Source organism: Chelonia mydas, chromosome 1 (assembly GCF_015237465.2).
Source record: "Chelonia mydas isolate rCheMyd1 chromosome 1, rCheMyd1.pri.v2, whole genome shotgun sequence".
Taxonomy (NCBI): domain Eukaryota; kingdom Metazoa; phylum Chordata; order Testudines; family Cheloniidae; genus Chelonia; species Chelonia mydas.
In genome coordinates, this window is record NC_057849.1 from 99,739,262 (window position 1) to 99,753,425 (window position 14,164).

At 38.7% G+C, this 14,164-nt stretch overlaps 1 protein-coding gene across 1 annotated transcript in view; it reads right to left on the minus strand.

Moving 5' to 3' along the window:
- Positions 1-14,164, minus strand: part of NALCN (sodium leak channel, non-selective) — a 345,337-nt gene that overhangs the window by 303,308 nt on the left and 27,865 nt on the right. Inside the window, exon 4 of the mRNA XM_037896440.2 lies at positions 1,402-1,485. Coding sequence (XP_037752368.1) covers positions 1,402-1,485 — 84 coding nt within the window. The remainder of the gene's footprint in view (positions 1-1,401; positions 1,486-14,164) is intronic.

Sequence of the window (14,164 nt, forward strand, 5' to 3'; positions counted from 1 at the left end):
GCATAAACAGGAGAATCTTATGCAGTAGTAGAGAGGTTATTTTACTTTTGTATTTGGCACTGGTGAGACCACTGCTGGCATATTGTATCCAGTTCTGGTGCTCACTATTCAAGAAGAATGCTGATAAATTGGAAAGGGTTCAGAGAAGAGCCACAATAATGATTAAAGGATTAGAAAAAGTGTCTTAGAGTGATTGACTTAAGGAGCTCAACAAAGAAAAGATGAAGGGGTGACTTCATTACAGTCCATAAGTATTTACATGGTGAACAAATAGTTAATAATGGGCTCTTCAAATTAGCAGAGGAAGTGATAAGACGATCCAATGGCTGGAAGTTGAAGCTAGACATATTCAGAGCTACATTTTTAGACTAATTAACCATTGAAACAATTTAGCAAGGGTCATGGTGGATTCTCTGTCACTGACAATTTTTAAAATCAGGATTGGATGTTTTTCTAAAAGATGTGCTCTAGGAATTATTTTGGGGGAAGTTATATGGCCTGTGTGATATAAGAGGTCAAACTAGATGATCACAATGGCCTTGGATCTATGAATGTACTAGGAAATGTTCTGTAGGGATCACTGACAGAGTGCAGACTAGATTAAAGTGTTTGGCCATTTAAAAATCAGCATTTATCCACTTTACCACACAGGTGCATGAGAGATATCACAGTTTCCCCTATACTTAAATTGAAAATAACTGTATGTCTCAGATGTGGTAACAGTGCATGGTTATGTACCTTAAAATAACTAGTTTTTCGAGATGTTGTAGTCAGTGTGGATGCATACCTAGAGTGGGATCCACACTGACACATACTTGAATAAGATATGATGACTTTTAAATGGCAATCATGACAGGTCTTTTCCATCTCTAATTATTAATCGAGTCCTGCCTGTAGTCCTTGATCAGTTCTTACTCAGGAAAAACTTCCTCTGTGCTGAATGATGAAGGATTGTATGGGTCGGCAAGACAGAATACTTCCTATACTGTAACTTTATGTGAAATGTGAACAAGTTAACATTGCTATGGAAACGTTTGGGTTTTTTTTTTAATTTCCTCTGTGTTTTATTTTAAATCTGTGACATTCCTTCTAATATACATGTTGAATTTCTGAACAAGTTTAAAATTAAGGACATGTCCAAATTAAAGAAATTCACACCGGTGAAACATCAATGTTGTTACACCAAAGAAAACCCCTAATGTAGATGCACTGCAGTAGCTGTGTTGTTACTGGACTGTGAAAGAGTAGAATCACTGAATTTTAAATCTGACCTATGAACAACTGTATATTTATAACATACAGTTACTTGTTCATGCTGCTGTGAGTATTTTGCATGCACAACTGCAGGGCCCACTTGTGAAATATTAGCCCTTCATATTTAAGGTAAAATTATGTAATTACCTGTAACACCAATGACACCCAAAGACAAAAAACCATGAATCCATCAAACACACACCAACGATCCTTTACATAGGAGCTATCCCCCTAAAAGAGAAATAAAAATTAGTGTTTTTTTGTTTTGTTGCTTCATTGCCAAGATAAAAAAAGAAAATCACAAATGATATCCACTGCCAAGAGGGAACAGCAACATTCTCTACCATCTTTAAACTTCTAAATCCCCAAAGTCTGAGTTGGAAGATGATGGAAATTTTAAATAAATACATAAATACATCAAATAAATAAGTAAATGACGTATTCAGGAAAGAAAGTTGTGAGCTTCATTTTTCTGCAGCTGCTCCTTTCAGCCACGGCTAGAGAAGAATTTATAAATATCTTTGTTTTTCTTCTTTATAGTAGCCTATATAACAAACATTGCACCTGATTCAACACTGACTTTTACCTTGTGCCGTCATTTACATGCCTACAAAGTAGTTATAAATTGCTAACACACCAGAACACTGGTGGCTCACTTATACCTGTGCAAACAGAGTATCATTCGGTTTTGATCCATTTTTACACCTCATTTCACAGATGCAAATGATTACTCAAGGTGAAAAGCCAACCAATGCTATACACCAGTCTGAATAGGATTGGTCATTCCTTACAGTAGATGAAGACCACATATAATGTACAGAAAACATTTACACTAAGCTCACTTTCTCTCAGTTGTAAAAATCCGTCCTGGAAGTGAACAGCAGAAGGATAAAACAACAATATAGTAAGCCGTTCTCAAAGTAAAATATATCACAGATAAACTGCACAAAACATGAATGCTACCTATAGTCAGAATTTGTTTTCCTATGAGAAGACGCTTACAGTTATTTTTTTCAGTCTAATCATGCATTTTATTATGTATTTTGGAGGGCAGGAGGGTTCAAACTAGGGTGGGAAATCACTGAACAGAAACTTACAATCACTGTCATTTCAACTTCTACTTGCTGCACACAATACTTTTATTTCCCTGCCCATGGTCTAAGCTGATGAGGAACTCTTCACTCAGAGGCAACGCTAAACAAACCCAACTTGTCCAGCCTGTGATGTCTGATGATTGAAAAATAGCTTCAAGCTGTTTGTCTGCAGAGCTCAACTGCTGACATTCTATATTTTCCCCTCTGTGTACTAACCATGCCTCCAGAGGAATATGCACTCAACAGACAAGCTAAATCAGGGGTGGGCAAACTTTTCGGCCTGAGGGCCACAACGGCATTGCAAAACTGTATGGATAGCCGGGTAGGGAAGGCTGTGCCTCCCTAAAGAGCCTGGCCCCCACCTCCTATCCGCCCCCTCCCACTTCCCACCCCTCTCAGAACCCCCAACCCATCCAAAGCTCCTTGTCCCCTGACCACCCCCTCCTGGGACCCCACCCCTATCCAATCCCCCCGCTCCCTGTCCCCTGACTGCCCCAACCCCTATTCACACCCCCGCCCCCAGACAGACCCCCCCGGACTCCCACACCTATCCAACCCCCCCTGCTCCCTGACTGCCCCCTGGGACCACTTGCCCCATATCCAACCCCTCCCCCACCCCCCCACCCCCCGCTTAGAACAGCGAAGCCCCGCTGCCCGGCCAGAGCCAGCCACTCTGCCGCTGCGTTGCCCAGAAGGAGTGGTGGGCCAGAGCGCTGGCGTCATGTCGCACTGAGGCTGCAGGGGAGGGGGGACAACAGAGGAGGGGCCAGAGGCTAGCCTCCCCGGCCGGGAGCTCAGGGGCCAGACAGGACGGTCCAGTGGGCTGGACGTAGCCCGCAGACCATAGCTTGCCCACTTCTGAGCTAAAGCCTTTGATTGTGTGTGTTGAATAAAAGACCCTGATACTTCTTTCTCTAGCATATGAAAACCCTTTGAAATCTGATTTCCTTCCCTAGAGCACCAAAATATCACAATTTATCCAAAGCAGGAAGTTTTCTGTGAATGAGGTTTGAGCAGGCATTTGGCCAAAAGTTCTGATATTCAGCCGCACTTGAATAATTTTCAAATACCTATTACAAGTCAAAAAGTTTTTTAAAAAGTTCCCATTTGCTCCCAACAGGACCTTGGAATGGCTGAACTGGCTCTGTCACTTTTCCTTAGTGTTTGGAGACACAGATTATGAGGAAGTCATGCTCCCTTCTGGTCTTACAGTAACATGCAACAACTTTGCCTCTCCTTCCTCTTCCAGTGTGGACGCACACCTAGAGTGGGATCCACACTGACACATACTTGAATAAGATATGATGACTTTTAAATGGCAATCATGACAGGTCTTTTCCATCTCTAATTATTAATCGAGTCCTGCCTGTAGTCCTTGATCAGTTCTTACTCAGGAAAAACTTCCTCTGTGCTGAATGATGAAGGATTGTATGGGTCGGCAAGACAGAATACTTCCTATACTGTAACTTTATGTGAAATGTGAACAAGTTAACATTGCTATGGAAATGTTTTGGGTTTTTTTTTAATTTCCTCTGTGTTTTATTTTAAATCTGTGACATTCCTTCTAATATACAACATGTTGAATTTCTGAACAAGTTTAAAATTAAGGACATGTCCAAATTAAAGAAATTCACACCAGTGAAACATCAATGTTGTTACACCAAAGAAAACCCCTAATGTAGATGCACTGCAGTAGCTGTGTTGTTACTGGACTGTGAAAGAGTAGAACCACTGAATTTTAAATCTGACCTATGAACAACTGTATATTTATAACATACAGTTACTTGTTCATGCTGCTGTGAGTATTTTGCATGCACAACTGCAGGGCCCACTTGTGAAATATTAGCCCTACATATTTAAGGTAAGAATAGTAAGCAATTCTGCTTATCAAATAATTTTTCAAGTTTTCAATTAATTTAAATGATTTTGTCTAGCTAAAATAAATAAGAATACAGACATTCGCTCACTTTTGCACTTGTTCCTTTCCATTGGAATATTGCTCTCATCAGGATGTCATTCAGATGGGTAACAATATACTTTCCTGATTGTAACAACCACACTAAAAGATAATCTGGGAATTGGTATTATTTTTTATTTTCACTAAATCAGTCCAAACCGATAAATTTCACCACAATTATTCACGGCTATGATCTCATCAAAATAGAGGTGCAGGTGTCACAAGTTTCCATTCACAGCAGCATGAAAATAAAAATAGTAATTTAGCAATAAATAGATTTTAGGGGGGAAGTATTTAATTTTAAGTGATGAATTTATTTTTCTGGCTACCTAGAAGTAATTCTTTAAAGGTTAATTGGTAACAAGTATTGATTTTCTGTTAAAGGTGGATTACATTTTACAGTGCTGAAACTAATGATAATAGAATACACAGAAAAAAGAATAGGATTCTACATCTTATTTTTTTGTCTATTTTCTGAGATACCTTTCGCACTTCTGACTCTTTTAAAACTTATTTTATCATAATGACTGTTAGTAAATTCTGAAATTCACTGCATTACTGAATTCATTATATTTTGTTCTAAAGAACAAATCTGAACTCTGGGGACTCTTCCTCGTTCCAATTAAGTCAATAGGAGAAAACTGTTTACTTAATTTAAAACATATTATAAAGTGGAAATATACCGAACATTGTTTCCTAGTCATTATCCTAAATACAGAATTTTACCTGCTGGTAGTCAACTGCAAGTACAAATGCAGTACCAAACGTACCAATGCAAACGCATGGGAACAGTGGGCCCAATTTGAGGGGTCACATGTCATTAGAAACCTCCAAAAAAAGAGATACATACAGACAAGTCCCGGGGGAAAAGACCCAGAAATAGATGGAGTCTAAAAGAACTAACAGAAGAGTAAGCCAGAGGCTGAAAATAAGTAGAAATAAAGAAGAGGGATTGTCCAAAATAATTTTCTAACCTATTAGGAAGGAAAAAAAAAAAGAAAGAAAAACCACAGTTACCATGTGGCAGCTATTTTTCTCTTTTTAGCTCTGCCTTTCAATTTCTCTATTCTCTCACATTCTGCCCCTCACCCCATTGTTGTTATTATTCCTTATCTTTTTCACTCTTTAGACTGCTGGGGTAGGTGTCTGCTATTCTGTTTTTACTCCACCTTTGGGGATTCTGACACTTGTGAGGGTTCCGGAATGGTAGGAAGCAGTTCTTGCAAAGTGTCCTACCTTTCCACATTCAGATCTTCTTGATTGTGTAGGATGGTCTGGCAGTGCCCTCCCCCCTTCACTACCTCTGCCCCCAGCTCCCCCTTCTGTCATGCCCTCATTTCAAGAAGGTGGCTGTAAATGGCAACTCTTCTGCTAGGCGTTGAAGATATATTCTTTAAGAACAAAAGAACAGCCATACTGGGTCAGACCAATGGTCCATCTAGCCCCCCGTATCCTGTCTTCTGACAGTGACCAGTGCCAGGTGCTTCAGAGGGAATGAGCAGAACAGGTAATTATTGAGAGATGCATCCTCTGTTGTCCACTCCCAGCTTCTGGCAGTCAGAGACTAGGGACTCCCAGAGCAGGAGGTTACATCCCTGACCATCCTGACTTATAACCATTGATAAACCTATCAATGACATATCCTCCAGGAACCTAATTCTTTTTGAAACCCTTTTTAAACCCTGTTATAGTTTTGGCCTTCACAACATCCCCTTACATTTCTGAAACATCAGAGCCATATTTTTTAAAATTATTTTATTGAGATTATTATTTTATTGAGAAATAAAGGAGTTAAGGGGGACTTGATTACAGTCTTTAAGTATCTACATGGGGAAACATATCTGATAATGAGTTCTTCAATCTAGCAGAGAAAGGGATAACATGATCGCACGGCAGGAAGCTGAAACTAAACAAATTCAGATGGAAACTAAGGCATACATTTAATTGTGAGTGTAATTAACACCAGGAACAATTTACCAAGGATTGTGATAGACTCTCTATCACTGGTAATTTTTAAATCAAGACTGGAAGTTTTTCTAAAAGATCTGCTCTAGGAATTATTTTAGGGAAGTTCCATGGCCTGTGTTATATAAGTGATCAGACCAGATAGTCTTAATGGTCCCTTCTGGCTTGGGAATCTCTGAAAGTATTGAAAATGAGAGTCAGTAAAATGCAGTATAAAAAAATCCAGATGAGGCCCAGGTGCCTTCCCTTAAGTCAAATTAGGTAACAGGCCATCAGTTACAGGTGCCCTGTACTGCCCCCTACCTCCAGCTCCCTCTTAAAGGGCCAGTCACCCTGTGACAATGGTGCTTTTGAATGCCTCCATTTTTGAGTGATGTAGCATCAGCAAGAGATCTGATTTTCAGAAAGTGCTAAATACCCACTCTCTGAAAATCAAGCCCATCTTTAAGCTTCTCAAGTTGAGCACTATAAAAGTGAGACACCCACACAATCACTAGACACTTTTGAGAAATCTTAGACATTAGTAGAGGGCTAAAAGTTCCCATGACACTGTCAGAAGAGTAGGACTCAGATAGTTACACGTTTAGATGGTTTGGTTGGCCTGTTTGAAAAGGTGAGTTGATTATTTATGTAACTACTGGATCCTAGGCATCCTCAGGTGTTCTTCACTGCCACAGGTCAGAGCTGCATGGGGTGGCTCTGGCACCATATGTGTTGAAGCCTCTTGAGACAATGTGTCATGGACAGTCCTATCAATTCTACTGCAGATCTGCTGGACAGTGTCTATCAATTCTACTGCAAAGCTCAACAGGTAGGGTTTTGTATAGCAGTAGGATGTTGATGTGGGCAAGTTCAAGCTCCCAACCCATCCTAACAATTTCAAGCCACTTCCAACCTTGCCCACAAAAGGGGAGGGAAAGAAGAGACAGTCTGAAAAGCCTCACCTGTCTTCCAGTTGTCAAAACCTGCAAATGTCAAGCCTGCTTCTCAACCCTGGCCAGGTGTCAAAAGCATTAGTTTTTTGCTGTCCAGCTGTCAAACCCTCCCTCCTTTTCTCTCACCCCATCCCCAGCTATTACATTTCATAGTCTGCCCAGGAGATAAACTAAAGCCAAGGCATACATGGCTCTGAGGTGCACACTCTATCCCAGACTGTATTCAGCCATCTCACTATGTGTACATACCATATCCGTTACTATGCCAAATACAAGAGAGAAATTCAGCCCAGCATATTTTATCATGTCTTATAACTATGTAATTTTTTTCATTCTTTAGATAGATAGATAGATAGATAGATAGATAGATAGATAGACTGACCCTGTTAATCACACTTACAACTGTGCATGTTGTCTTAGATACCTAAATAACTTTGCCTCAGTCTTTTCAGAATTCTTGGCATTCTGTTTAGGAAGTTTAGGAAAGTTTAAATAATGTTCAGATAACCAAGTAACCCTTAACTAAGGCAATACTGACAACTTTTTATAGGTGGTCACTGTATTAGTCATTCCTCTGAATAATTATAGTATTGTTTCAAAATCAACTAAGCTATTTTTTAAATGTTACACTGTAGGGAAAAGACTGTTTATTAGCATTTACACAATGGTATATCTTAAAATAAAATGTTTTCACCAACACTGCAGGAATGTCCTATTAAAATAACACTCCATAGTGGTAGTTAATCCATATTTGTAAAATATTTTGCCCTATAATACAATGGACAGTGCTGTATATGAAAGGTTCTAATACATACGTACACAGGAGGCAGAGCTAGGGTTGCTATGGGAAGCTTAGCTCTAAATAGCATTTGTAGTTGTAACATCACTTCCTTGTCATTGAAATAACTTAGGTTATGCAGTCATTGGAAGCAACCCTTGACTGAAAATTCAGTGCATTATATGAGTGGTTACAAATTTATCTATACCATAAATAATATATGTTTATGACAATCTTGTATGCTATATAAAAACATTGAAACAAATCACTTAATGTTAATAAAAGATCCTTACAGCAGTACTGATTACTATGAAGTGCACAGTGCTTAACAGACACAAACTTATATTTGCAAGAGCTCAGTAAAATGATATTTTAAGATGGGGCCAATTAAGTAGATTTTATTCTGAAGACCAACATAAAGAAAACAAAAAGCAGCTGATGTTCTCTAGGTCTTTTAGGACTCTTGTAAAACAATATATATAATCTTCCATTTCATCACTTAAATCGTTACAGCTATGATCACTACAGAATCCTTAATTATTTCATTACTTGCAATAGTAATAAATTAGATTTTACAAAATGACTTACTAAGAGTTTCTTGGATTATTTTAGAGATTACTAACGAGGAAGTACGTCCTTATTTCACTCAGATAAGACCAGTGAATTTTACTTTTAACAAATATTGAATTTTTACAAATTTACAAAAGCAAGCACACTGAACTTACATTTTTCACTAAATCAGTACATTGCAATAAGAGGGAAATTGTGAAGTGCCCCATTTTGTATTTTATGCTCTGCTGTTGACATTCTAACTACAACAACAACTGTGCATTTTAAAATATTTGTAAGTGTTCAGAGATAACAAATTCTATATAAGCTGTTCTGCTGGTCAATCAAATATGATTCCATTTCATCTACCCCAAAGTACACATGTCGTGAATACACGACAGTTCTAGGGCAGGTAAAACTTAGAAGAAAATAATCCCTTTTTTAAGATTTAAGAATGAATACTTTCATTTCATCATACTGACAGTCTTCTGAAAAAAACAAATGATAAAATATTGCTCAAGTGTATCTGAAATGATGGAGACATGTAGTTACTAAAACAGCAACAAACAATGGGGATGGAGGGAAGAGCTCTAATAATTAAAACAGAAAAACAATGCTTTTAGGCTGAACATGTTATTCAAATCAGGGATATCAATCATGTTTGTGATGAAAGACATAACACTTAGAGGCTGTCAATCACACCTGCTATGAAAAATTGAGAGGTCTTAAACTTACCTTTCAAGCATTAACAAACACAGGCATAATACAAATTCTCCTGAAACTGATTATAAAAATTGTTGGATCAAATTCTCAAAACTGTAAGTCAGAAACTGCTGAAATCCAATTAAAAGATTCCACATGTATTCCAGGTGCTTGCATGTATGCACACAAAAGCCTCCTGTCCCATAGCCACAGGTACTATGGCATACACGTTAAATGCCTCTATTCAGGAAGTGAAAGACAAGACCGGTGAGGTAATTGGACCAACTTCTACTGGTAGAAGGCATAAGCTTTTGAGCTTCACAGAAACTTTATTCAGATCTGGGGAAAGTAATCAGTGTATCTAAGCTAAACATAATTTAGAACAGATTTTTAAGCATAAGGGGTAGACGACCACTGTAGAAGACCACTAAAATGAAGTAGGCAATTAAGGTTAGCAAGCAGTGGGATGAGTTACGAAATGAGCCATAAAACTAATGTTTCTGTTAAGTCCATGGTTTTTACTGTCTAGCACAGTTATGAACTTAAGTGCCCGAGCTCAACTTTTGACGGTGTTGTGCGGATTTCCTTTGAGGATGAGGACTCAGAGGTCAGATATGGAGTGATCACTTTGTGAGACTTGTTCATCCACAGGCGATATAATGTTTTTGTCTTCTATCATTTTTCTGTGAGTGTTCATTTGAGAGCGTCATGATTATCTAATTTCACTCACATAGTTATTGCTGGGCATTTGGTGCACTGGATAAGGTACACCACATGTTGTGGTAGGTATATGGATCTTGAAAGGTGTGGTGTAGAAGGTATTGATCATTGTTGCAGTGGAGATATGTCTGCAGAGTTTGCATATATTATTCTGGAAGAGTCTGGTGCCACTTTGAATTGCCACATCCTGGTCTATGAGGGGCTTGCTTCTGATGATGAGCTTGGGAAGGTTAGGATGGGGGGTTGTCTGAAGGCCAGAAGAGGGGGGTTCAGTAAAGATTTCTTTATCCCCATTAAGTATGTGTTGTAATTATTTGATAATACTTGGTATGGGATCCAGCATGGGGTAGTTCTCCACCAGAGAAAAAGATCCCATCACAGAACAGGCCATTCAAATACCCTGGGAGAACCTGCTTTCAATACAGAAAAAAAAACCACCAATGACCACACACCCCAAGATGTTCCCTATCAACCCACATTGGAACCCATATGGAGAATCACCAACACTGCATACATCTATTCAGCAAGGACAGTCTCTACTGTGTAACTATTTATTGTTTTCCCATCTTACTCTTCCAAAAAGCTATTTATATTTTAAATATTTCAATAAATTTTCCATCCCTATTTTTATCCTCAAATGTTCATATTTATAGATTTCTAATATTGACAGAAGCGAGATTTGTTGAGAAGGACTTGATCAAGCACTCCCTTCTAGCAGGCTGCTTTTAAGCACATATGCAAAATTTCCACTCCCTTAGTGTGGCATACTGCGAATGGGTCGGCTTCTACCTTCCAACCCAAATGCCACTGTAGTTCGTTAGTACTATATGTTAGAGAAGTTTTTGAATTATTTCAGGTGAAAATTTTAATCTCAAACATTAGCACTTTCATCATTTTAAAATAATTCAACAGATTTTTTTCAAACATGGCTTGTTCTGTAGACTCATTCTGACATAAAATCAAGCAAGAACCATGAGCACTATCCTATATCTTTCCAACCAAAAGACTATGTAGGCAATTCTAACTTGTATTCTATTATGGACTTGATTAACTGAAAAATTATTTGTCATAATAAAAGAAACCATTTTTTAATTTTTACTTTTGAGAATTTAATATTCATCAAGGCAGCTGTGCCCCCCAACCCTCAACAAAACCGTATATTTTAAATGAAAGCTTTAGTTTTTACAGAGCGCTCACTGATGCAGCATGGGATCATGTTGTATCTTAGTTTCCCCTCACTTATGCATTTTGCTTCAGAGCTCCATTTTCTCATCCGTGCTATTTATTCTGATGGACACCAGCTCTATCTTACAGGTCAAGGCTTTCACTCATTATTGTAACTTACCATACCTTGCTTAAAACTGTTCACACATACCCCTAATTGAGTTATCACCACAAAGCATCTTATAACAGTCACCATATGGACACAGAGCAGCAGACTATGGCAGAAAGATGTCACACATTCTGTTTTACTATATGATATTTTTGAAAAAAATAATTGATGTCTTGATCCTGGCCAATGGATTTACAATGACACAATGTGTTTTTCCAAAACGCTCTTTTCTTATGAAGATTTTTGTCTAGTTTTCAGAATTAGTAATTTTGATCATGAAGCTGAACATCCATGTCTGCTCCATCTCCTAACAACTCTTTTTCCACCCCCACCTGGGTACATTTTAAATATCTTAAAAAGATTACATTTTGAACAGCATGTCTAAAATGAAGGCACATAACAACCCCAATACTTCCTTTCCCTTCTCTCTTCTGTCTACATTCAGTTGGGGAAACTGACTTGAAGCTGACAATCCAGTTAATATTTCTATCATTTTGTGAAAGGGGGTAAATTAGGACAACTAGTTTTGTAACTTGCAATTTTCCCCTTCATGTTTAAGTGACTAAAGATAGGAAGTTTAATATCATGTATGTGATTATTCAGGAGTTAAAGTATTGGATCATGAGGAAAAAACCCTAATTGTGAGAGGTACTAAACAACATATAAATCTATAAACCAAGACACTCTCCTGGAATTAGTGTGACCATGTTGGCCAGACTAGTTGACAGCAGGTAGGTCTCTGAGTAAAAGGAATTGGGAAGGTGGCCGCAAAAAGCTTGGTTTCCAACACACATGTAGATCTGGAAATAAATGCCCTGGACAACCAATAAATCATTTGCTTTAAAAAACAAAAACAAACAACAAAGTGTCATACCTTCATCACTCTTTCCACTGAGAACCACAAGCCCATCACATTTATCAAGTGTGGAGGAATATGAAAAAATAAACATGAGGGCACGGTAGCTACAAGGAGCCAGCTGTGGCTTCTTGAGTCAGAGCAGTGAAGCCACGGGGTAACATACAGCAGGAGCAGTCCTGCTCTAAAGGACAATGATGGCACAACTGCTATAAGGTCCTTTACACAAGCAGATGATTGAAGTCCACTCACCCTCTATTATTCCAGATATGCCCCCAGTTTGCACCTGCCCCCACTACCCTCTTATAGCAGGGAGGCAACTGATATAAGAAGTGAATATACTGTCTCTGGAAGCACTAAGCAAGCAGCTATTCCTCCTACACAGTGGGAGAATTCCAAGAGAAAGGCCAACAAGTTTGAAGCCACTCTGCACTGGTTTTAAAAAACCACCCTTGAGTACTTTACAAAAACCCAGTGAAATTGCTCCAGTCTGCCAGAGCTTGATATACAAATAGACTGAGCCTTGTGGAACTACCCTGTACTAAAAACGCAAGGGTTATGCTGCAAGCTAAAGATATAAATGATGTAATCAACTAACATAATTACAAAAATATTGAAGTCAGTGAATAATGCCAAGTCCTAGCCAAGTAAAATCTGACATATCCACTTAATATGACATTAGTGTGAGGTAAAGTATAAAAATCTTATAATGACTCCCACGATGTATTTGGTTTTATAATAATACAGATTACAAAGACAATCTTTATACATTTTATCATGTCCTTTGTAAACCAAAATGTGTCAGACCTGTATTAGTTGGTCTACAAGATGAAGTACTCTCCTATCTTCAAAATATTAATTTTACTTTCTAATACACTTTTTTTAATTATGGGAATACCATAATGCTTGGTCACCCACTATATAATAGTAGCAAGGGTCTGCAATAAACACTGTAGGACAGGGATCAGCAATCTTTGGCACACCAGGGAAATCTGCTGGCGTGCCAGGACAGTTTGTTTACCTGCAGTGTCCGCAGGTTCGGCCGATCGCAGCTGCCACTGGCCGTGGTTTGCCGTTCCAGGCCAATGGGGGCTGCGTGAAGTGGTGTGGGCTGAGGGATGTGCTGGCCTCCGCTTCCCACAGCCCCCATTGGCCTGGAACAGCGAACCACGGCCAGTGGCAGCTGTGATCGGCTGAACCTGTGGACGCTACAGGTAAACAAACTCTCCCGGCCCTCCAGCAGATTTCCCTGAGGTGATGCATGCCAAAGGTTGCCGATCCCTGTTGTAGGAACTATGTTAAGTAGATAAATGGTATAATAAATGTGTCCCCTCAGCTTTCTTAGAGTGTGAAAATCTCTCTATTCCTCTCCCATTCACTAAGGGGAGAATTTTCAGCTTAGCCATCTGTTTGTTTATTCCATTTTTCTTCCAGCAGCATGTGAATTCTTTTGGAATACATACATATTTTCCTATTCTCTGCCTAAGATTTTAGAATGTTTTCCTCCTTTAGTTATTTAAGAATACCAGCATGGCAACAGTGTCAAATCCAGACAGTTTACTTGGAATGCCCTCTTCTCTTCCATCGCCTAATCCGAAGATGGGAGTATAAAATGCTCATAAGAAGATGGCACCCATGCAGACTCTCTAAGATACCTACACTTGAAGAATAGATCCATGATACCTTGTCTTCTGCTACTGAAGTTATTACTAAGCATTATGTAATTTTCATAACACAGTGATTTAAATAAATAAATAAATAAATATATACACACACACATGCACAAATACACACACACACATTCTCTACACTGAAGAGTTGAGATAGCAGGCTTTCCACAGCTTTATTTGACAGTGGATCAGGTATTTTCATATATATTGAATTACTAAGTGTCATCTTATCCTTTCTCTCACTGCAATTCCCCCTCTCCTCTCTTCTTCTAGTTGAAGAGGCCATCCAGTCACAAATCAGTTTGGAGTCCAGAAGTCCACCATTCGGGCTGCATTAATACAAGTGTGCAG